The sequence below is a fragment of the Pelecanus crispus genome, chromosome Z (assembly GCF_030463565.1).
Source record: "Pelecanus crispus isolate bPelCri1 chromosome Z, bPelCri1.pri, whole genome shotgun sequence".
In the NCBI taxonomy this organism is placed as follows: Eukaryota; Metazoa; Chordata; class Aves; order Pelecaniformes; family Pelecanidae; genus Pelecanus; species Pelecanus crispus.
Window position 1 is genome coordinate 63468423 of NC_134676.1, and position 25405 is coordinate 63493827.

The window sequence follows — 25405 nt, forward strand, 5'->3', positions numbered from 1 at the left end:
TAATTGGGGTCTGCTGTTAAAGTAATATTGATTTAAAACTGTTACTGTTCTTTTGCATAGGTTTTATGTGTATGCAGACAGAATTTAGCTAACTTCCACTAAATAAACTTATGAATATAAATCAGTTTTTTAACCTGCCTCCTCAAGATGTTGTTAGCAGCTTAAACTCCAAAGTATAAGGGTTCATGTTTTCTTCATTTGGTAATTAACAATGAAGGGTTTTTTTAGGACTGGAATTTAACAGGTAACACATGCTGTTCTGCCCTACTTTTCATTTAAAATGTGATGCTCTGTGGTAACAATAGCTACTTCCTAATTAGTGATTTTATCTGCATAGCTTAAAACGCTTTGTGAAAAACAGGTACACATTATTCTTCCTATTTTCATCTTTGTTTTTTTTCTTGTTTGATTTGCTGAGGGACAAATATTGGTTTGCCAGATCCTCCATGATATATTATTACAAGGTTTGTGAGTTAGAACCAACGTTTCCTGAATTGATCTACTTGACCATAACACTTCAAAATACTCTCACTAACCTTTCTATTGCACAAACAATTATTTAACAAGGGGGTTAAAAAGGTGGCTTGTCATGCTGTACTGCATCAACTGACTGTGAGACACATTCAGTGAGGTGATTTTTTTTTCAATTGTTTTAATCAATTTTCCACCTACAGGAAGCCTCCCTGGCAACCTGAGAAGCGCTGACCGGCTACATTCCCTGCCCTTGCCCTACCACCATCTTTCTGGATCAGCTTTGACGCTGCCGATTCCTGGATGCAGCTCAAGGTCTTTTTGTGCCATAGGCAAAATTAAATGTTGCTGTCCCAAGGGTGAGAACAGTACAACTTCCTTCACCCTCACTCTTGGTGTTGCGAAGTCCAGTCATGCCATGGCTGTGTCGCGCATACAGCTGGGAGATTCCCAGCCTCCTCCCCCAGCTCCCTAACCCCAAGCCCTGACACAGGGGTGCAAAGCAGACCGCTCACCCCAACCCCTGGTCTGCACGAGGGGGCATCGTATGTACACCAGACAGGAGCAACCATGTGATGCATGAAGCTAATGTCTCAGACAGTCAAATTGTATAGTTTCTTCACAACATGTTTAGTAATTACGATTCATGGAGCATTACAGGAAAGATATGTATGAAATCTTAGGGGCATTCCTTAGAATTACCATACCATTGTTTTTTTAGGTATGGTAACTTTGTAACTTTTTTCTTTTTTTTTTTAATCTTATGAAGCTGATGCTACATATGTGCTACAGCCATTATTGCTGATGCAAAAGTGTAGGTCACCTTTGCCTATTTAGGAAGCCTTTATTAATCGTAATGTATATGAAGTAATCTTTGGCAAATTTCAGTCTCTAGAATGTTAGCATATTAAACACTGTTTTATACAGTAAGGAGCCCTTCATGTTTACTATTAAGAGAAAGACCCATGATTTGTCGTAGTCAAGAATGACTTTTCAGTTGTAATTTGATCAAAGACCCTCATCCACAGATCCTTACATCTTTATTAAAATGTGGCATGTTGCTGTGAAGATTAAAAACCAGTGCCAAGGTCAAGCAATTATTTCAGCAGCTGCAAGTTCCAAAGGAGTGTGGAACCCTTCAAAATTTTTCAGCTTTAAAAGCTTTTATTGTGTAGCAAATTTAAATATTACTAACAACAGGATTGGGATATAAAGGGATTTAAATATAATCACCCTTTGTATCTCTTTTAGAAATGGTTTGCTTACTTCCCAAAGCCAGTGAACCACAGGTTAAAAAAATAAAATCAATTAATCATTACTCTAATACTATTAATTGTTTCTTCTCTTTTACATATGTATACAGATGTGTATATTTATAATGTCTATGTATATACATACATATACTACAGACAGATAAAACTGCTTTCTAACCAGAGAGCTAGCACTAACCCAAATATACTGCTGTCTGTGGTGTTTCCTACAGTGAGATTGGTGGCTGTTTGGATCAGGTGCTGTGTGTGCATGGTCAGTTTTCTGTGATACAGCTGAAGTCATCAAAGCCAACTCAGTCCCTGTGTAAATTCACTCAGTGGGATAGGCAGTCAGGGCACACGGAATTGCACTCGTTTGGTTTCATGACTGGAAAACTTCAGGGGCAGACCTACATCTGCTATTAATTGGTAGATCACTGCTTGTGTTTTTGAAAAAACGCTGCTCTATCTATTTTCTATGCTAAAATGAAACCAATATATATTCTAAAACTGACAAATGCAGCTATTACTTTTCCCCCCAGTAAAAATGTTTTTAAAGAGAGGATTGTATTAACACTCTTTTAAACTAAATTGCACATGCTAGGAAAATGGCTTTTTCATTCAGTTTATCAGAGGTGGAAAATGAAATATATTGTGCTCGCCATGCACAGCCCCACAGTCTCCTCCTGGGATTACTAAAAATGGCATGAAGTGTCACGTCGGACCCAGCCATTCAGCAGTCTTGAAAGCGAGGTACATGACTACTATTGTCTGGCAGCTATCATTTCCCAGATCCAGGTCTGGTATTTAGGTCTGCTATTGTTTAGCAGACAACAGAAGGAATCATCTTTTACTTCAGCAGATATTCCCCAAAAAATCCTCAGAAGTCACGTAAAGAACAGGTGCAAACAAACAGAAAAGGAGCCCACCCCTTACTCTAATAAGGAAACAGAGACATCACGGCTACCCTTAGAGCTTGCATATTTATTGAACAAATCCTACTAAAATAGCTAAAATACATTGGGTACTTGTAGTGCATTATTAAAGATCACATTGTTACAAAAGCCTGCATTTTCAGCAGTACACAACTGCAACTATACATAAATGCCACAACTGCTGAATATTACTTCTTGCTCTATATACAGCACAGTAGACGTATCTATTCTATTGGAAAATAAAATGTACAAGAAAAGGGATACAGAAGGTGGGGAAAGGAAAGAAGTCTAGGAAGTGCAGTGCATGCATTGGTATTTAACAGTCAGAAGCTAAAACAGTTCAGAACAAGGCCTGCCCTGTAAAAGGAAGAGCTAAAAGACAGAGTTATATAAAAAATTAAGGTGGGCTTTCAGACTGTGTCTAACACAACAACACTCCATGAGTAGATGATACTGTTTAGTTTTGTGTTTTGTGTTGTTTTGTATTGATAGTAGTCTGGGAGCAAGAACAAAAATGTAAAGTCCACATGTTGACGGTACCGTGGAAATGTACTCTTTCCCCTTTAGGACTTCTCCTCCCAGAAATTAGCTGTGTTTTTCTTACTATATCCCCTATTTTATGGATTTGAAGAGGACATTAAAACTTGTCCCTTCTTTAAAAAAAGGCTTTAAAAAAAAAGACAAAAATCAAAAGAGATTTTGAGAGGTTGGTGGAAAATTATTGCTCGTATTTCTCCGTTAGGTGGATAGGAGTCAGAAAGGAGATTTTACGTAAATTACAGTTTTGTGATTGCTCCCACTATACCTGCATGTTTGTGAGTGGACCCTGATAGGGAATCTGTTCTTCACTTGTACACTATAAGTAGTTACTCACCTACAGCACTGAATAAGAAAGCCACACTGAAGACACAAGTAAACAAGTCAGTCCAGTCTAAAGAACAACATTCAGAAAAACAAAGTACCAACACCTTCTCAGAACATGGAAATAAAAAATAACTCCATCAGAGCTACCTTGCCAAGGAGCATATTTAAAGTCCAAAATAGCACCATTCATCAGTGTCTCAAATCCCGTGGCAGCATCACAATCACTTACCACAAGGAAACCATGAGTTTCATACTACTTCTATACATCAAAAGAGTACATGGATAAAATATAGAGATATACAGACAATCGATGAAAATAAACTACTAGGCTTGTTACATCTAAATGAAAAAAAAGGGGGACTCTCAGCCTCTGCAAGAAGCAGTTCAGGATGGTGGAAATGAAGAGAGCAGTTTACCGGTTGCGTGTAAGCAGTGGAGTTTGAGTAGTGGAAGACATTGCTGTGGTAGAACCAGGCCTGAGGGCCCACCTGTAATGTTTGTAAACATGGATTCACAGTGTGAAATTCTGAGAGCTTTCGCTTGAGTCAGAATGTTAAAACCTATTTTTTTATGGTACACGTTTGTCCACTGTTATTCTCTAAAGCAAGGCTCAGAGTCCCATAGTTTCTTCTTACACTTGATGATTTACACAGAAACAATTCCCGATATATGACACCATGACCTCATCAAACCCATACACCATATGTAATACAAATGGAGAAATTATGATTAAAAAGCGTAGAGGTAATTGATTTTGGTGAAATGGTGTCCATAGCCATTCACTGGAACCGGGCATGCCCCCTCCACCTCACTTTTCTTCTTGCGATTTACTTCCTTTGAGATGGGGAGACTCCCCTGTGGAGAGGAAAAAACAGTATTAGCTGTGCTTCACTGAAGTCTGTTTGGTCCAGTCCTCCCGTTTCCTGTCCTGAGGTTTCCATAGTTCCCTACCTTTAGTTCAGAAGTAAACATCTACTAAACATGGCTTAATCAACTGTAAATACTAATGCCACAGAGAGCAAAGGATTGTTTAAACTCCAGGAAAGCCTTTCAGCATCTGAGGAAAACTCTTCACTTGGGGATGAAAAAGTGTGCCCCAGCAGCCAAAACGCAAAGGGTTGAGCCAACAACCGTCCTCCACTGCTGCACTGGGGAGTTTCAGCGTTTGCTGCAGCTGCGGAGACCCCAACCATCCCAGCAAAGTTGGGAAGGGGAAGAAGCTATGGCGTGACAACCCTTTCTGCAGCTCACCACCAGCTGTACATCCTTACACTGCTCCTCAAAATTATTTTTCTCGCTCTCGCCAAACCAAGCAATTTCTGTGCCCTTCATAATAGCTGGGACAGCTCAGGCCTAAAACTGCACCTGCAGGTGCTGTATGTGCAGTAGTTCTGGCATACAAATATGGCTGAAAACAAGCAATTCCCTATTTTGCACACATGAAGCATAGGAGGCACAGTGTCTCAGCATCATAAATGCAAAACTCATGGCCACAAATCAACAGATGGCACCAAGCCCCTTTGAAAATATAAATCAGTACCTACTTGGGCAACCAAGAAACTAATGTTAATGGTATTATCTACCAATAAATGTATTTGTTTACTTGCTTTTTTTTTAAACCCCAAGCTCCATTTTATGGTTCCACTTGGCCTCCAACATGAAAGTGCCTCTTAGTTAGGAAAGATCACCTTATTGTTAAAAGAACCTTTTACAGCTTAGATGTCTCATCTTATAAACACCTTACAGCTTAAGCAGCTACCATACGCTATTCAGTGGTCTTCCTATAGTACTTCATTGAAAAGAGCACTCTAAAGGCATTGTAGTGTATAGTGTGTTACTTGTCTCTGGACAAGTACAGAGATGGTGTGCCATGTCAGCCAGCTGCCTCAGATAGGTTTTTGTTAACCATACTTAACCATTCACTGGCTGAAGTCCACGCCTATTCAGCAAAGCATTTAAATACATGTTTTAGTTTAAGCCTCAGTAGGAAGCCTAAAGGCTAAGCATGTGCTTACAGTACTTTGCTGATGCTATGTCACTATGGGATCTTAAACAAAAAGAATTTTAGCTAGTAATATATTGTAAGTTATGGGAAAAAAAATATGGGGTTTGTGTTTAAGAGTTCAGAATTGTAAAGGTAAACTGCTTTTTTTTGCTTAGGACATTGGTTGTATAAGCAGATTCCTTTTAGTTTGTTTAAGAAATTTAAGTTATCTTCTCCAAGTTCAATTTTTCTGATGTCAGAGTTGTGAATTTCTGAATTAGGAATTAAACACCCAGCAGTCTCACAACTACCAAGAAAGTGCAATTTTCAGCAATTTTCCTTTCCTAGCTCTTCAGAGCCATAATTTTCACTGCAATGTCCATATTTGCTACGTTTAGTTGTGCTGGGAATAAAGCTGCCCCATGGCTTTCCACTGTCTTTATCACAGGATAAATTCTGCTTTTGGGTAGATGAACTCCCCCAGGGTTTTGCATGCCACACAGCCAGGAGCAGTTTTCAGAACACAGAGTAAAATCCTTTCCTAAGGGTAAATGGTGCCTTCTCCCTTTGGGGCATCAGAAATGGAGAAACTGAGCAAACTTCGATCAGCACATATGCAGAAGGGCTCTGCAAGCCAGGGGAAGAAGTAGGAGTGGAAACATACCTTGCCTTTGCTAGAGCCAAGCTGGGGATTTTGCAAGGGACAATTTCAGAATGGAAAAATAACATTTAAATTTTAGTGACTGCACAAACATGTTTCCTCACAGGACTCCAGAAAATTCCATCCTCGTGATAATATTTTTGTTTTTTTGTTGACTAAATTTGCTACTTGTGTATCATTACAGGATATGAGAAGAAAACCAGAAACTTACATATGCAAACAGGCACACCACACAGACCAAAGGTCTGGGCAAATTTCCAAAAAGCATTGTGTTGGGCAGTTCCTTTTCAGCTGTGAAAACAATCTCAGTCCTGAAATTCTGCCATACAATCATAAGATAAAGAGTCCCATATGACCCTTCTAGGTCTGGAAATAAATTGTCTTTAAGAAAGGTATCCTTTTATATTTGCTGGTTGCACGAAAACAAAAAAAGCACTTTTATCTGAAATAACAGTTTCAAAAAAATCTATTAATTTCACTTTATTTTTTCAGTAGTTCAAGCTGTTTAGCATTGAGTACATACAACTGTTGAAGGGAAGGACTGAGCACTTTCTGCAGTCTTCTTCAGCCATTTACCCTGATTATTGTATAAGACGAATGAAAAAAATTAGATTCCAAAGACACCCAGTTTCTGTTAAGGCTGATACTCTGCTGGATGCTGGATTGTGTGCAGCTAATATTCAAGTTGCTTTTGAAGATCAATTGTGAAATAAAATTTGGAGCTAGTTTTAAAAACCAGTCCTTGTAAGCACATGCCAAATGTCTTTTGAAGAATTACGCAAAGGCTAGAAGAAATGCATCAAATTTAAAAAGCAGGAATCCAATCACTTCAAAGGAAAAAAAGTATAAAATTTTTTTACTAGTTGAGAAACAATTATCCCTTTTGATAAACTTTTTATAAGCTACGTACAGCATAAAAACATGGCTATTCACAAATCCAATATAATGCAGCATTGTTACTAACCATGCCATACATAGTTCACAGCTTCATTCCTGTGTTTCAGGAGCAACTTTGTTTAAAGATGAATGACAACTTACTAAAAGCTGCTAACTTAAAATTTTGGATAAAAAACATCTAGTAACACACAGCTGATTCATAAAATTAGCAAATTAATTTAATATAAGCATAAATATAGCACATTGATTGTAATCTGGCATTGCTATCAGCCTACTCAGCTGAACTTTTGAAATACCTCAAATGTTAAGAATGGCAGTACTGCCATATATGTTAATTTAAAGATTGATATGCTGGCACATGAGTCTGCAAACAGCAGACTGCAAATAGCCCAGCTATAAATTTTAGAAGTTCCTTTATAAAGAAAAAACATGGAAAATATAGTGTTATCCAGATGGAATAACAGAATTTTGTTAACAGGGAGCTGAGTCTAGATAATAACTGAAACTCAATCAAAACAATTTTCCATGTGCTCTTTCCTTCACTTACCTGCCATTTTTTTTGCCAGATTTTGAGTCAGTAATGAAAGGGAATATGAAAATAAAACATGTGCATTCTGTGTCTCTGAGTAACTGTTTTATTTTCCTACTCAAATTTCATATCCAGTTTCACATTTATGAAACCAGCAATGGTAATGGAACAAAATCTTATGAATCTTGTCTGACAAGCCACATCTTCTGCATTTATGTTGGGGTACTTCTTGTCAAACTCAGATGAAAACTGCCATGCTTTGTATGCTTGTTACTCAAGCCAGGTAAAGCACAAGCAGAAAACTAAGAAAAGAAAAACACCGCCACCTCCTTCCTCTTCCTGCATTATGATTGTCTTTTTCATCTGTATTACTAAAAGAGAATTGCCAAAATCAAGCATTCAAAGCTCAGATGTCAAGCTTGTAAAATCATGAGACAGGCTTAAGAAATATGAGCTCTTGAAAATTAGTATGTTTTCTTTCTGGTATGTAGCCAGCAAGAGTCCATGTTTTCTGCAAGCCTGAAAGCTAAAAACATAATTTTAAAATGAAAGCTGAAATCCTCACTTAACTGCCTGGCTCAAGGAGCCAAGGCTTTAAGAAAAACAGAATACCATGAGACTCGTGATGAAATCATGAGAGCTGGCTACTTTCTTGAAGCAGTCATAAAATAAAATCCATTGAACTTTCCATGTTGGGGTTTTTTTTTGAAAACTTTCACTTTAGTAAACTGTTTATTAGATAAAACAAATTACATAAATAACTTTACCTTGGGAAATCCCCCATCCCCTCGGCTGGTTGGAAAGATTTTCTGGCTGACCCAAATCGTTAATCTTGGTTGGTAAACCTGTAGTGACATAAATATATACAATTTCTTACTAACAAAGAGAGATTCATTAAATACAATCAAATGCTGTTCATGTGATGGACTGCATTACTAAAACCGAGTCTAATGTCAGTTGAGCTGGGCCCAGAGACCTAGGTGCGTTTTATGCTCAGTACATATTTTTGAGTACCCATGACAACAAGAGCTGTCCCTAGAGTATTGCAACTGTATTGTTTATGGCAATCTGCATTCAACAGGCATTTTAAAAAGAGCACAGGATGGATTTTTTTTAAACCTCTCTAAGAAATTCTGTATAAGAGGATGTCCGTACTAACAAACTTACTGAGGATATTGTGAGACCACATGCCCATTTTCTTCTTGGCAGAAGAAGTCACTGTCAAAAGACTATTTAATGAAGACTATTACCTTTGCTGATGACTGTAGGAGACAAGGGCAAAACACCTTTGATTATCCTTTCACAATGAACTGTGAACTAGAACTTAGTACTTTCTAAGATCATTGACACAGCTATAATTCTGTGTTAGCACCCTATATTTTAGACATTAGAGCAATTCCAACACATTATAAAAGACGTACAATAAAATAGCTGGCAGCAGGATTTAATAGTTAAGGTACTGGCCTATGACTGCTATAGGAAAATTTTCCTATGGAAAATGGGTAAGATCCAAAGCAGGCCACTGACTACAGTGGGAAGCTAAAATGAATAAATGCTAGGGTAGTACACCTCAGTTATGGTGAATCTAAGCTGGAAACTTCCTGTGCTTCTGTTCGTCAACTTCAGGATGAAGATCAGAGCATTTCTTCCTCTCGCTCTCATTAAACTCTGAAGTGGTCATGTACAAGTTTGATATGATGCTGAAGATCTTAAATTTATTTTTGTGCTGGGTCTGCCTCTCGGGCCTTTGGGGTTTTGTGAATTTAACTCTTTCTGCACAATGCCTGAGTGTCAAACTGTCAGAGTTTTGAGCTTAACATCATAAATTACACCATTCAAACTTGTTTGCACTTTGGGAATCAAAACTTGCCTTGTCACTTAAATTCCTGGTGGACCAGCTTTACTCACCTGCTCACTATTGTATTTATATTGAAACCTGAGGAATGTTTTCATTTCTTGGAATTGCATGTTGACTATTAGTTGTCACAACTGGACTAGATGCAGCTTGGAGAAATTATCAGAAGATTACTTCAATCATCTTTCCAAGAGACAACCCTGAACTCTACTATAAAGTAGGAAACAGAGGAGGGAAACTTAAAACACAGAGCCTAAGGCAGTGCCTGCACTGATAACACTCTGCCATGATTTTCCATAGTACAAACAACAGTGCTTTCTACTGATTAAAGCATCAGATTTTATTTCATATTTTAGATTATTATACAATCTCAGACAAGCCAGTTAAGCTTTCTGGGTATGGCTGACATAGGATAACTAATACACAGCCCAGGGCACTCTATGAATTCATCAGTTAATGTTCACTATCAATATTTGAGACACTTGAATGAAAGATACCAAGTAACCCTTGAGGTCTCCTGTTGCTATTTATAATCACTGATTACCCATCCTGCAACTATGCCTTGATTTTATTGTGTAGTCACATTCTTGTATGAAAACTCATGGTGGTAAACATCAATAGCAGTTCAGCTCTACCACAGGACATGTGTGCTCAAACCAGCAAGGTATACAAAAACGTGTATTTTCCTATAGAAGGAAGGAATAAGCATCAGAATACAGTATTACTCATTACGATGAATATGAGCTTCTATATTTTCCATGGAGTCTGAGATGTATTCAGGTTAGCCTATAGGCCTCGTCAACACTTAATACTTTAATAGGAATAAAATAAGCACCTGCATTTAAATGACAAAGAAAGGACCCTCAACTTAAATTCTTAGGAACTTAGAGGGACTGCAGTTTGAGGGTGGATTTTGGGAATGGGGCAAGAGGAAAAAGGTGTAAATTGTAAGATACACTCAGAACTATGCTCCAGGGTTAAAAAACCAAACCAAAACAAAAACCCACCAAAACCCACCACCACCACAAAACCCTACACAACCCCCCAGCTATCTTTCACAGCAATTTTCTGTGGAGAAAAAAAAATCAGTAATGTCCTATTTTCTTAATATCTCTTCAAAAACAACTACTGTGGCTAATACTGGTAAATAATAGTCACATGGACCTACTCCACGTGCAGTAATTGTTCTGCTATAACTGTACCAAGGTCCTGAATGTGCAGCCAAAGGACTTTAAGTATCTGCCTTGTGAGCAATGCTGAAAGGCTGGGAATCATGGTTTGGATCCTGGCTAAGTGGAGGAAGATTCTGGAATGGAAAAAAGATACTGGTGTACAAAGTTCACTCAGGACTTACTACAATCCACCAGGAGAGGGGAAAAAAAAAAAAAAAAAAAAAAAAAAAGAAAAAAAAAGGATGGCTTGCCATGCTATATGCTTCATAAAATGCAGAAACTACTTAGGTGTTCAAATATACTGATAACTAGAGTGTTAGAAAAACACAGCAAGAACTTTTAGTCAATTACAGCAGCTCAAAACAACTGATACTAATGTTGCAAGATGAGCTATATAGGGAGAAAAAGTGCAAAGCAATGCTCCATTACAGAGTAGGATGTGAGGCTTACAACATTCCAGCTGTTAGCATGAAGCAAACACTTCTAAACAAATGCTTCCATTGATACACACTGTATTTTCATTTCTTAGTACTTCCTGTGTGACTATTATGTGAGTACAGGTTTGGCTTAAATAACCAAAGCATCAGGATTCAGACAGAATTACTGAACTTTAGGATGGACTGAAAACTAAAGTGACTGCACTTGTATACAATGCGTAAGAGCCATATGCTGAATCAAATTGATAGCCTCAGTATTTGATAATCACTAGGAAAAAAATTAAGCTAGTAAACTTCATCCATAAATTATCAGAGTGGATCACCCCTAGACATCTGACTAACAGCATTATTACCCTTGGAAGCCTGCCTTCCTGGCAGAACATGTGATACACAAAACCATTCACTGCCACTTCGAGAAGCAGGGGGAAAGAAACCCACTGATCTGGGAAGTGCTGCCTGAGACAGCAACAACAACCAATTCTGCCTGAAACATTGAGGCCAACTTCAGATAGGCAATTATGAGCTATGAGAAATACATTTTCAATTCCTTAGACTCCACTCCCTTGGAAATATACAAATAATAGAAATTAAGACAAAAATCAGAAAAAGCAAAGGTGGAGCAAAATAAATGCTCAGTCTATTTACCGGCTTTTACAGCATCCAGACTCCAGAACTACTTACTGCTACTTTTTTTTTTCAAAAACAGAAGGATTTCTAGAGTAGACTCTTCTTTTCTCCTCTGCTCAACAAACCGAGGAACTTTTTTGCTATTGCAAAGGCTCTGTTTAATGAGCATTTCAAAACTCTAATGCCTATTCTTCCATTTTAAGCCATGTCCTCTTTAAAAGCAATAGTAGGGGAGCACAAAGTTTTGCCCAGCTTTAAAACAGATACATAAAATAATTTTAACAGAGCTGGACTAAATCTACTGTATTAGTCACATCAAAATGCTAAAATTAATTTCTTGCTACCCACTCTTCATTCCTACACACTAAGAGTATCTTTCAAACATGCAGGTATATCCATCAAGAGGAAAAAAGACCCCACATTTAAGACAGGCTAACTTACTAAAATGAGCACAGTCCTGTTAAGCATTCCCAAGGTTTTTATAGTTAAGAAACAAACAAGAAAGTCCCCAGAGTTACTTTTTCTCTCTTTTTTTTTTTTCTTTTCATGTGGACCACAACTGAATTCCTGTTCATCAAGTCTCATTCAAGACTTACAGGAGTTGAATTCAACTGCAATCTGGATTTCCAAACTACAAGCTTAATGAAAAAGACCAACTGCTCTGGGTACACCAGCAACCACCTTTTGAGAAGTTTCAGATAACTTCTTTATCATAGAAACCGGTTATTGGGTTATTGGCGGGGGGGGGGGGGGGGGGGGGAATTAAAACAAAAAGGAAATGGTGACAAGTACTCTAGAAATTCCTAATTCAAAAAAAAAAAAAAGGTGACCATCTCTAGTAATTCTGCATTAGCCTACCTAGGAGAAGAAAAAAGAGGGGAAAAAAAGAAAAAGAAAATATTTACTATATGGATATTACTAGCAGACACAGATGGCCATGTGCTGAGGAACAGGGGAGTAAAATGATAGAGGTATGTGTTGAAGAAAAGGGAAGACAGGGCCATGCTCTTCCCCTCCGCAGCACTAAAAACTGCACTTGTGCAGTTGTGTGGACTGAGGGCCCTGTGTGTCTGTCTTGCCTAATCCAGAATGGAGAGCAGCCATCCTACCATGCTCTCCCAGGAATGGGATGTGTAGATAGAAAGGAATACTGCTCCTCATGTCTGTAGCTGTATTTCTTTAAAGTAGTTTGGGGATTTTTCATCACCATTGCTCTGTGTTGCGATGACACAAATCAATGGTATTAAAGCTCCTAGAGGAAAAGTTGTAGATTATTTCCTTTCAGATTGGTGTCAGCATCACTGAAAGTGTCAGATTTTCTTTCCAAATCGAGTCCTGATGTATTTTCTTTTGAAAAAAAAAAAAAAAATAACATAGTTGCCTGCTAAGTAGAAACAGTTATAACTTTGCAGTTTCTTAAGTTTCTTAGTTGCCAGCTGGTTTGAGCTGTAATGACTTTTCCCAGCACATTCTACCATGCATTTCTCAATCCCCCCAAATGCCTCTCACTGCAGTAAAAGTCCTCTTTGTAACCAACAGTGCACCATCACAGTCTAGATGCATAAACAGACCCTTCAGTGAAAATCTTACTGCACCACTGCTTGAACACCAACCAAATCGTTCTGTTAAAAAAAAAAATTAATTTCAAACTGAAGGAAAGCTTGTGCCAGGATCAATGCATTCACTTCAGTGCAAGTGGTAAACTAATGCTCCCATCTGCAGTAGTTTATTTTTAACACTATGAGGGGAACATTATGAAACCATATGATATTAATGTCCACCATGTTCCAAACCTAGCACGCAGGATTTAATACATACAGCAACTGTCAGCTGAATGGTTGCTGCTTCTCAAGAGTTTACTTGGGTGGCAGTCTGCTATCAAACAGCTTTGTCTTCTGAATCTTCTGGAGAGGGGAAAGAGAGGGCAACATCAAGAGTGCTCATTGTTACTCCTTATTTCAGAGTCAGTAAAGTTTTGATGGACCTTTGTTATATTTAAGAGGCTGTACTCACGATCAAATGGGAGGCTGCGACTGTGATAGGCTGACTCTCACAGTGAAGAAGCTTTCCCTATTGAAACATCAGAAACCACAACTTGCCCGAGTTAAAATGCAACTTAATTACCTTAGCTTAATTATTTAAAAATACTGTGAACATGCGGTTTAGTAGCTGTGAGGCCTGCCAATTTTGTGAACTTGATCACTTCTTTTGCATGGCTCTGCATCACAAGTCTGAGCCTCTGGCTGAGGTACAGCCATAGTTATTCCTAATAACCTGCCTTCACATATTCAGGGTACTGTCAGGGCAGCAGGTTTTTCTATCAGTCCTGCTTTCCACACCAGCACCATGAACATTCAAAAATCAATGGGGAAAAAAAATCATTTGCAATCATTTCACTTGGTTAATTCCGCACAGCAGATAAAGGTAGATAAATGGCTTGAGAGAACTGATGAAGAATTGAACAATCATTCTCCTCCTGGCTGGGATTGCTCCAAGTGGCCTACCTTTTGGTGAGACTTTACCTCCCATTATGGCAAGAATTAATATACGGCAGTATATCAGCAGAACATGGCAGGACAACTGCACACCTGAACTTGCCTTTGACTTCTGTGCATCTTGCTGTCTCTGCCTTTTCATGGGGAAGATATTACTGCTGCTTTTTATTCCTCCCCATCTGATGACTCAAACTCACAACCACATAGAGATGAAAAAGCCTAAATGAGACAAGTACGTTTTTCCTTGCATCCCCCTCTCCACACTGCACATGAATTAGCAATTTTATTCATTAGGGGTTTTTAGCAGTCCTTGTTCATCACTTCTTCAATTTCTGTCAATTTCACAGAATAGGATGTCATCTGCTCCTTCCATATACAACATAAGGAAGTGACCTTGGAAGTCATTTTTCTAGACTTTAAGTACAAAACTTCTTATATAAACCCATCTTCACCCATTGTTTCTTTCATCGTTGTTAAAGCTTCTATTCTACAGGTTACACTGAAGTGTCTGCTTCTGCATAGGCTCCCGCCTTGGCTCATCTATATTCTTCAAAGAATTCACTCCTGCCATCATCCATGCTATATAGGTTGCATCTTTTATGTATGCACTTACAGCATCCCATGACATGTATAAGAAAATTATCTGAGTGACAGGGCAAAATTTACTAAAACATGCTTTTAAGACTAAGGGACCCTTACTGCTGCGGAGCCCCTTGCTGCAGGAAAGGATACTAGTAGACTAAGCACTCGGAGCAGGCACATTTTTCCAGGTGGTCTCTTACATTGCCATTGGCCTCCAAAACAGAGTGAGTATGGTGTTGAGGAGGGGGAAAACGCAAGCTCATCTAGCTTAAGTATATAGTCAGCACACTCCTGCCAAATTCTTTAGCTGGTAAGAACCATCAACAGAAACTTTAGCTGTCTTCTGGCATATATGACTGAATGAGGTTGGTTATAGAAAACACTTTCTTTCTTCCCTGGAGAGGAATCCTCCCCACACCACCCGAGTGTAATGCAATTTTTAGGCAGAGAGATCAATTTGCACATCTCTGCACAAGGCAGAATGAATCTAGCTCATGTGCTACAAGTGCTCTCATGCTGCTTTTCTCCTTCATTAATATGCAAAAACCATTGCAAAGCATTGTTAATATTTACCATGCATATGAAGAGTAAGAGAAAAAGAAATCAAGAGGTGCATTGTGAACATTGTCATAAATGCTCATCCAACTTCTGACTGAATTAATGAATTGAACAAAGATACGTGTTAACAGAGTATCACACTCCTTGAGAGGAAAAGAAATGCAATTATTTCAGAACAATAAGAAACAAATGTATATTATATGGAAAGTTACATTAACCAATAAAATGTCTGCAAACTATTCCACCAGTAAATTTCTGTGCATGGACTCTGAAACTGTAAAACATTACAGAAATCGAAATAACCAAACGAGCCCTCCAGAAAACCAAACTCAAAACCCAGTGCAACCCAGCACCTTTTCCACTTCACTTTGTTTGCCTCTGCACTACGATAGCTTTTGTTAGTTTGCTTAACATGCACACACAGAAAACCACCAGTAACAAGCCTGAGAATCAAAATAGTATTTGAGTTTTCAGTCAATTACATATGAGTTTGTAATTTGCTCTTCAAGTGTAATAGGGTAATGAAAAGTTTAATTGGTAACCATTTGTATCTACACCTAGTGGTAACTGCAGAACAAGATGCAGAACCAAGTCTCTTGTTACAAAGCTAGGGGAATACACAGCACGGCAGCAAAATTCAGGACCAAAGGCTGCACAGTTAGGATCTTCTGTAGTTTCATACCCAACACTGACAAATTACTGGGGCAACAGAGGAGGAAGAAAAGCAGCATGGTCACAGGCTGACCAAAAAGTCCACTCAGCCCACTCTCCTCGCTCCATCTAGTTTTGATCTTAAGGCAAAGACTGGCAAGAATAGTGGCCAGTGGGGGAATCCTGAAGAAAGAGTAAGAACAGAGACAGCCCAGAATAATGCTTCTCCTGTGTGCTCTCCCAGTTCCCTCCTTCCAATTTTGGGGTGTACAAAATGTATACAAAGCTGAATCCCAAAGCATGTTTAATTTCTTAATTTCCTACAAGTTTTCTAAATTAATGGCCTGAATACTGTAAGTTACAGAAGACTTAATACACAGCTTTGGACTAGAACTGGTTGGTTGGTTTGTTGAATTTTGTTTAAACTTCTCACACATACCAGAAAGATGACCAGAACTCCAACAAGCGACGTTGCTCTCCAGGTGGCAGCAAGCTCACTGCCTCTGCTGGCTGATTCCCTGCAGAGCCCAGCCACGAAAGCCTTTCCCCTCCTGAGACACCAGCCTCTTGCCCAACCAGCATATTTCAGGTGAGCATTAAAAGCTGCAGTGGTACACTTGGAAATGAGAGAGGCAACCATGTTGTACAGCCAGTACTTACCTCATTAAAAGAGACGTAATGACCACAGCTGATAATACTGTAACAGGTGCTTCGAAGCATTATGGTACATTTACCTGCAGTCACCATACTGCCAGCATCTAGCGTAATTTAATGTAGCTTAACCGCTACTCCGAATACAAAAACACAAGCTGTATCATGTATGTTATATAGGTTGAAAGTAATAAAATATCCATGGGTTCTGAAACTCATCTAATGAGGACACACACAGGAAAAGAACTTTTCCTGACAAGTATTGTTTCTGGGTTTTGTTCATGTTGCCTTACATAATTACTTAGCTGAGAAATTAAGGGTAAGGACATTTACCAATATTTCCACAGGATTTTCTTCTGCCAGCAGGACTAGAGTTATTTAAACTCATATTCTTTCATGATGGACATTTATCACAGATATAGTCCTGTCGAAACAAAGAAGGAAGTTCTGTTCCTCTCTAACCTAGTCTTTTTGAGTAGTTCTACGATGCCAATGTGTGCCTTCTAAACATCAGTGCTGTAAGAATTCAAGAGCTCTTTCTGACCACACACATATTAAGCCAAGGCTGATACCACCTTCAGTGAGAACATACAAATTTCTTTCAACTTTTTTCAGCTTCCTCCCACACAGGTATGCTACACTAGTAGACAGACAATAAGGTTAGTGTTAACAAAATTAATCCAGAAACATTTCTTCCTGCAGGATGAGAAAACTCTACCTGTACTGAGGTTGGGTTTTTTTTACATGCAGTATTTACAGAAGGAAACATCAGGAACCCTCCCAGGAACATCTACATAGGGATCCATTCAGTAGTGCTACCATGAATTTGCCAGACCAGCAGGCTAAATTGAATTTCATGTAACACTCAAACAATGATTCATAGTATCGTTCTACATTAAACACTTGAAAAGAACATTTTTGCACCTTTCCAGATTGCACCCTCAACCAATATGGTTTAATGAGGTGAATAAATATTTGAAATAAAAACAAAATACAAATATTTTAAAATATTTTTATTAAAATATCCTGTCCCAGCCAATGACACTAACTGAATTATTTTTATGAAGTTGTTTTAGGGCTGTTAAGTGTAGTCCCTCTCCCCTCTCTTTAGCCATACACACAATGATCAGAGCTCAGGTGTGGGGCAGCAGTACTCCGATGCAAAAAGAGAGAAAAGATTGTTGGTGAAGGCTTTAGATCCCAAGACTTAAAAATCAATGTCATGACTGTAGTATTACAAGGTGTATATTAATTCTTATTTCTGATTTTCCAAGATTTCAGCCTTTGTGAAAAAAGTTCGGTAAAGATTTGTCCTGGACAATGTATTATGGAAATCTCCAATTCCATGTGTCAACACAGTTCTGTTCAGATAAAGTATGCCGCTGCATAGTTACAAAATTTTAGCACCTGGAGCATGTATGTTTGTGACTGGGTAGAAACACGTATATATATTTTGTCTTTTAATGTGCATATGAACTGTACGTACCACAGAAATATCCACTGTATCTATAGCTTTGGACCAAAATTACTTTCCTTTAAACCCCACTTCAAATTTTTCCAGCTGTCATCAAGTAAAGGTGTCTTTTCTGCACAGTTGAACAGCTGACTTGGCAAAAGTATTGCAAAAAGTGAGTTTATATTTCTGCTTACTTATTTTGTAAGCTGGAAAGGCTTTAATTCTCCCTAAGTTTTCAGTAATCAAGTAACACTGAGCCAACTACACCCAACATATTCTTCATGCACAATACATAAGCGTAATAAGAAAGCACAATATACACATTCAGATGGCCAAAAGCACTTAGCTTTCATCCCTCTCCATTACTTCTCTCGACCAAATTCTGCCCATGGCTACCACATGAACAGAAGAGGATCTGATACAGTCCTACAGGTCCTACGCAGTTCTGAACTACCATAAAGGAGACTCCAGTTCCGATTCCAGACACGGTAATAATCAACAAAGAAGTATGAGCTTTCTCACGCCAGACCAGGAGCTGCACTTGTCCAGTGTGTACTTGGTATTAGGCTGGACATAACATCTCATCCTAGCATCTCATTCTTCTTATTCCTCAGTGCATATAAAAGGTTCAAAATAATGCCTGCCTCTGCCAGACTAATCCCAGGCTCCATTCTCCACAAATAATCCTGAAGTTAAAGTTACGAACAGTTGTTCCAACTAAGATGAAGCCATTGTATAGACACAGAAAATTACAGAGTGTGTCAAGATACCTGCATATAACTCACTGGAAAAAGGTTGCAATGGCTAAACTGGGATGAAATCTTTGCCTCATGAATTTTTTCACCTAACTTAAACAATGCTACACATTTCCTTATCAACTGCAAAAAAAGAAATGGGATGGTGATTTTTTTTCTCTTCAAACAAATGCAGGTTGTAATTTCTTTCTCTCTGACTTAATGAAGAAAAGCTATTCCCCCAACTGTTTTTCTCTCCCAAAGGCCATTACCCAATTTCTCTCTTTTTTCCCCCCAAGTAAGACTATCAAATGCAGAGAATGCAAATGACAGAATAACCTCAAAACAACGCAGTTCAGGCAAGGATACACGACAGGAAGTATTCAGCCCAAGTGCCCTCCCTCCAGGGCCTTTCTGCTTTGGGATGACACAGCGATACTGTAGAACACCTAGGCTATAGATTCCACACCACTCGTGCTAAGAAGAAAGCCATCTAATCATCCTAAGTCAGAAGGAAATTAATGAGCTGCTCTAGAATATGTTTTGCTTATTTTCAGGTAGGTCAAAATCAAATTATTAAGGAAGTACCTGTTTACTGATATACACTTTTATTATTGTTATTAGTTTAAATTCCTTAGTGCCTGCACTGCAAACTCTCAGAACTGAAGTCCAGAAATGAACTGCAATGCAAGCAGAGGAAAAGGACGCACCTGAGTGCTTTAGAAGCAAACGAACAGGCCACTTCCCCAAGTGTCTAAAATGCCTGTTTGATGTCTTTCTTTGAAAACAAACATTTTTCATTAAAAAAAGCCTTTCTTGTTTTTCCTAAAGGTCTTCTTTGAGGTCACAGAAAACTGGCCTCAAGAATTCCTCGCTCTCACTCTTCTGACAAGATGCTTTATTTCAATGACTGGATCACATAGGCCAAATAAATTTTTAAAACTTTTTTTTTTTAGTTAGAACCCCTCTTTTTAATCTTAATGAGCACTAAAATCTAAATTTGTATGTTATAACATACAGCACTTTCCATGAAGGTGTTATACAGAAATTCTGGCATTTTGAATAAAAACAGCAATTAAAATCACCTCAGGACTTTATAAATTGCAAATAAATATAAAAGCTTCTTTCTTCCTTTGGGGGGGGTCATTTAAGAAAATATATTATACACAAGTAAGGACAGATCCTTAAATGGCAAGTCTTCTTGTGTAAGATGCCTTATAATGTCCATGAGTTAAAATTATAGGAAGAATAGGAAGTACACTCTCCTGCCTTTCTATTTCTCTTTGAATTATTGATGGTGGTGTTATTATACAGCTCCAAGAAAGATTACCCAGGTATGAGGAAATCATGATTCCAAGTCTAGGAAAAGGAGAAGCAGCACTGAAAAGTAACCTGCTAAATTGATTGCTTTTTAAGCAGTTTAAGAAACATTTTATGGAATAAGAACACTAAGAAATTAGGAAGGTAAGACAGTGAGGTTAAACCAAGAATTCATTTGTTCTCACTCAACGAGTTTATTCTAGTCACTCTTAATTTTACTGTAAGGTTAACTAAACAATTAATGAACTTTCAGTTTAGCAAAGGAATAAGCAGGCCATTTTCCCCCATTTTTTAAGGTTTAGTTCAGCCTGGTGAAATTAATGGCTAAATTTTCACTAACCAGTGAAAGCAAAGTAAAGCCTTTGCACATGTTGTTGTATTCAAAACAAGTATCCATTTTTACAATCATGTGTTTCAGTGTAGGAAGTGTTGATATGTAAAGGAGAGTTTTTCCTGCAAGTTAGAATGGCTAAGGAAACACTTAGAATAAATAACAAGAAATATGCCAAAGACAAGTGCGTCCACTACTGCAAGGAAGGTATGTCTGTCAGTGGTCTGACTTCAAATTACATTCAGTGTTACTGTGCCAAAAGTGAAAGAAAGCGTGAAAAAGGGTGGTGGTAGGGGAAGAGATTCTGCCAAGCATCACACCTTAAGCAACCTCGCAAGTTGGGGCAAAACCTAGTCTTTCTTACATTGAAATTCTGATCAACAGTCACAAAGGAGTGGAATTAGGCCTTTTTGTAACACATAAAAAACTTTTCAAAAACAGCCAAATCAGATTTTTTATTTATGTTACACTCCAAAACAAACAATAGGACTAGACAGGGGGATAACTACATTTTATTTTCTGCATTTGGGTAGTTCTAATTTGTAGTTTATGTTCTGGCCTGGAGACTGGCTTACAAAACTGACTTCATTGACTACTACAGGAACCTTGCTAGATTTATAGAACCATCTGCTGGTAAAAATCAGTGGCTATTTTATGCCTAACAAAACTTAAAATAATCTTTTGTTCCATAGATAGGCATATATTGCACATAACAGCCTGCACACCATCTCAAAATGTGGGCTGATTGTCACCTTGGTGTTGGTAGGAAAACAGTTGCCTTACCCAATATTCCACAGTTGTGTGAACAAAATGTATTTTAACATGATTTCTATTCACAGTTTAAGTGAATCATTTCCCTTTTAATTCCCCACCCCCAACTATTCATTTATATACAGATGAGCAAAGCACTTTGATGAAAGTAGGTTCCAGAATAGACTAAAACTCCAGAATTTGCAAGTTTATTTTTGCAGATAGGAACGATGTAAAACAAGGAGCCAAAAAGAAAAAAAAGGCCTTTATAACAGATTAATATTTGCTTATTTTAAACATCCTTTGATCATCCCTCCTCCCCCAAATCAAAACAACCCCAAAGAACCAGACACGGATAATGTAATTAATGCAATTAACTTAACCCAATCTTAACCAGAATATGTCCTTGAGAACATGACACTTTGGAAAATATTCTGTGCTAATGTACACCCTATACGATGCTACTTCACACAAGCTATTACTCCATACGAATTAAAAGCCTTTTGACCCTGGTATTACCACATAGCACCCAAAATACATCACGTTTTTGTCAATGCATGTACTTGGACATGCTTCAGTGATAGCTGCATCTTCAATCAAGAATGCTACAGAGCATCTAAACTAATTCTGCCTACTTTACCTACTTTTTCTGTAAAAAAGCAATTTTCTTTGTCCTGCTGATTCTGAGACACTCAGTCCTTCCCAGAGAATACCATATTTAGAGATTTTTTAGATGTATAATGTTTCATCCTTAAAATCAGGTATTTGTCAGCAGTAGTATCTCCGAGTATAACAAATGGGCTTTAATCAGTACAAATATAAACACAATTAGCCCTGAAGGAAATGGGTCATTGTTGAATATTGTTCCATAAATACATTCCAGCTACGTGCCCATAAGTTCAGTTAGGCTGAGGCCTAGCCATTTCTTCTGGAGAAGATTTGTATCACAAAGAAAGGCTAAGCTTCTGAAAAAATTACCAAATAATAAGAAAATTTAGTCTGCATCTTATGTACTTCCCTGACAGGCTAACATTAAACCTGCTTCACTTACTAAGTGCAATGACCTATTTCTTTTTTGGGGGGAAGGTGGCGGAGCTGAAATTATTGCATATTGTTTTGTCTGCATGTATTTCTACATGTGTTACAATGTGTATTTTTCATAGTAACCTAAACACTGCTTGTTTCAATTAATAAGCCTTACTGCACAAAGAGGGATTTCAGATTTTTATTCAAAAAATGCAAGAAAATCAAAGATCCAGCATACGGAGGTTTTCAGAGTACATCAGTCATTGTATGGCAAATCCCCATAGCCTCAAAAAGTATGTCTTATAAAGGTCATATTTATAAATGAGTATTGGGGATGGGGAAAGGAGGTTTCTGTTTATACAAAAAAAATCACTGATTCTTTGCTAAAGCAACTATTTCTTACCATTTTTAGATTCTGTTAAGTCTTGGGATTGCAGTTTCTCTCAAGTAGCACAAGGAGAACAATCTGAAAACAATTTAAAAAAATTAAAAATGAAAAAAAAGTCATCCCAACTGTCGCAATATTTAATAGCTTTTTATTGCCAGCATTAACAGTGGGTGAGCTGAGTGTAAGATTCAGTGGTTAAGCTTAAAGTCATGCAAATTATTCTAACCACATGTACGCTTATATATCACACTTCTCTGCACTTCAGTGGTCTGTAGGCTTAAATATAGGACAAAGGAATCCCTGGTACCTGGATTTGCAGAACCCTATGCTATTCTTAGCACTTGGTACATCTCTGAAGAGCACTATACCTAATGGTTAACACACCTAAAAATCAGCCAAGAGGACAAAAAACCGTCACCCTGTGCTTCTGTAAAGGTGGTCCATTGTTCCCAGGCATACTACAAAGTGTGTTTTTTTGCAATCAAGAAACAAGTATAACAGTGTCAGGCTTTCACCATGTAATGGCCCGGAGAGTAGGTATTTTTGGAAATGGCACTGCATTACATAACCTCCAGTTTTCTCTCTCTCTCGGTTCCACACACCCCCCTATTTTAAATAGGGAGAGGAAAAAAAAAAAGAGTAGTTCCTACCTCATTTAAACGGTACCTTAAATTACCACTCTTTTAATTGACTGAATTTGTAGCATACCTCCTTTATCAGTTTTCATATAGTGACAAAAATTAAAGTTCTCTTCTATTGATTATATATTTCTTACCTACTGTGTGTATGTATGAAATGTAATTAGGTATGAGTCATATGTTTACACACAAACACACACACACATATTGGATTTAAAACTGCAAACTCATATCTCTATAAATGTACACACAACCGTTTGAAAGAAAGCACATCACTAAATGTCCACCGAAATACGTTTGGTTTTGTTTTGTTTTGTTGGTTTTTTTTCTCAAAAGAACCACCCAAAATTTAACTGCTGCACATGCAAAAATGCAGAAGGCTGTTGCAAGAATGACTGCTTTCTAAAAATAAACCCCAGCAGCCTGAGAGGAATCCAGTGTCAGGGCGGAGAAGAGGGAGATTCGTTTTACAAGGGAGAAGAAAAGAGACGAAAACCCAATCCCAGAGCCTTGCATGCATGCTAAAAAAGCTAAGTGCATTAGGTTCAAAAATGCATTTTGGTGTTTGTGGAGTGCAAAAGCAGAAAAAAGGAAACAGTTTTAGAAAACCACTTCTCATCTCCCCTTGCATGTGTGCAGAAAAATCCCCAGCCTAGAAATGCAGCCTTAAAGCATAAAGACAAAAGAGTTAAATACATATACTGCACGTTTTCTCATCTTCTTTAAGAAAGCCTGTTTGGAAATGTGCACCGAGAGGGGGAAAGGCAAGCTGCAGCAAAGTCCAGCTAAGGACAAAAGGAAACGAAAAGAAACAAAGAGAGAGAGAAAGAGAGAGAGAGAGGATTAATTAAAAAAAATAAAATTCTGTGGATTGGAATTGCATATACTTACAGACAAAAGCCCCCGCTCCCTGCTCACTTTCTGTCCTTTCTACATGATCTGAAACACAAATGTGGATTAAAAAAGGGCAGCATGCTACAGAAGGGAATTTATAGTTGGGGGAGTGGAGAGAGGGTAGGGGGTGTGGGGAAGAATGACTGCACCTCTTCCAAAGTGCAGCCTTGGAGAAAAAAGAAAAAGGGGTGGGGGTGGCTGGGGGAAAGTCTCTCTCTCTCCCTCTCTCTCAGGCTGGGTTTTGGTTGCCAGTGCTGGTTATATTGAACAATGAGCTAATTCTGATGGTAGCTGGCTGGCTGCCAGCTCTCCCCCCTCCCCTCCTGTCCCCTCCTTACACATACACACTCCCCCCGCCTGCCCGCCCGCTCCCGCCCGCCTCCCCCCGCCCGCTGCTGCAGCGCCAGACTGCTTAGTCTGCAATAATCCGCAGCCCCACGTCCCCCCGCTGTCTGGGAGCCAGGGCAGCGACCGCCGCGCCGCCGGCCGCGCTCCGCCGGGCAGCGCCGGGGGCCGGGGGGGGGGGCGGTGGCGGCGTCCCCCGAGGCGCGGGGCCGCCGCCGCCGCCGGCGCTGAGGGGAGCGGCGGGGCGGGCGGGGAGCCGTTGGGAGCCGTTAGCCGTTAGCCGTTGGCCGTTGGCCGTTGGCCGGCGGCCGTTGGCCGTTGGCGCGCGGCCGTTGGTGTCCCCGCGCCGCGCCGCCCCGCGCCCCCCTCGCGGCAGCGCGGCGCGGGCCTGGGCGGCGGCCAGGCGCGGAGCGGGGCCAAGGCGCGGCGGAGCGGCGCGGAGCAGCGCGGAGCGGCGCGGCGCGGGGGAGGGAGCAGCCACATACTGTAACAATAACCCTGCAGCGGCAGCAAAGGGCATCTGAGGAGAAGGGGAGGGAGACGGAGGCAGCCGCCCGCCCGCCGCTTCGCCTCGCCTGCGCCTGTCTGGGAGGGAAGAAAATGGTGGGCGGGGAGGAGGGGGCGCCGCTCCGCGGCACAGGCAGGCGGGGGCCGCGGCGGGGACCGGGCAGCGGGCCGCCGGCGGCGAGGGCAGGCGCGGAGCGGGCGGCGCGGTGCTCGCCCCCGCGGCGAGGTGCGCCCCGCCGGAGCGCCGGCAGCTCGGCGGGCCGGTGCGCGGCGGGGAGGGCGGCGGGCCGCTGCGCCGGCCGGGGAAGCGCGCTCCTGCGGGCGAGAGCGCGGTCGGCCGGCCGCCAGCCGGAGGCGCGGAGCCCCGCGGGACGGCGTGGGGGCAGCGCGGCTGCGG

General features: G+C 39.8%; 1 protein-coding gene across 1 annotated transcript; it reads right to left on the reverse strand.

Annotated features, from left to right (window-relative positions):
- Positions 1–4249: 4249 nt before the first annotated feature.
- On the reverse strand, positions 4250–22668 carry LOC104031287 (neuronal regeneration-related protein). The gene is made up of 3 exons (XM_075727183.1): positions 22640–22668; positions 8359–8436; positions 4250–4375 (listed from the first exon to the last, which is right to left on the reverse strand). The coding sequence occupies exons 1-3, from the start codon at positions 22640–22642 to the stop codon at positions 4250–4252; spliced, it is 207 nt and encodes a 68-aa protein (XP_075583298.1). The 5' UTR covers positions 22643–22668.
- Positions 22669–25405: the final 2737 nt, after the last annotated feature.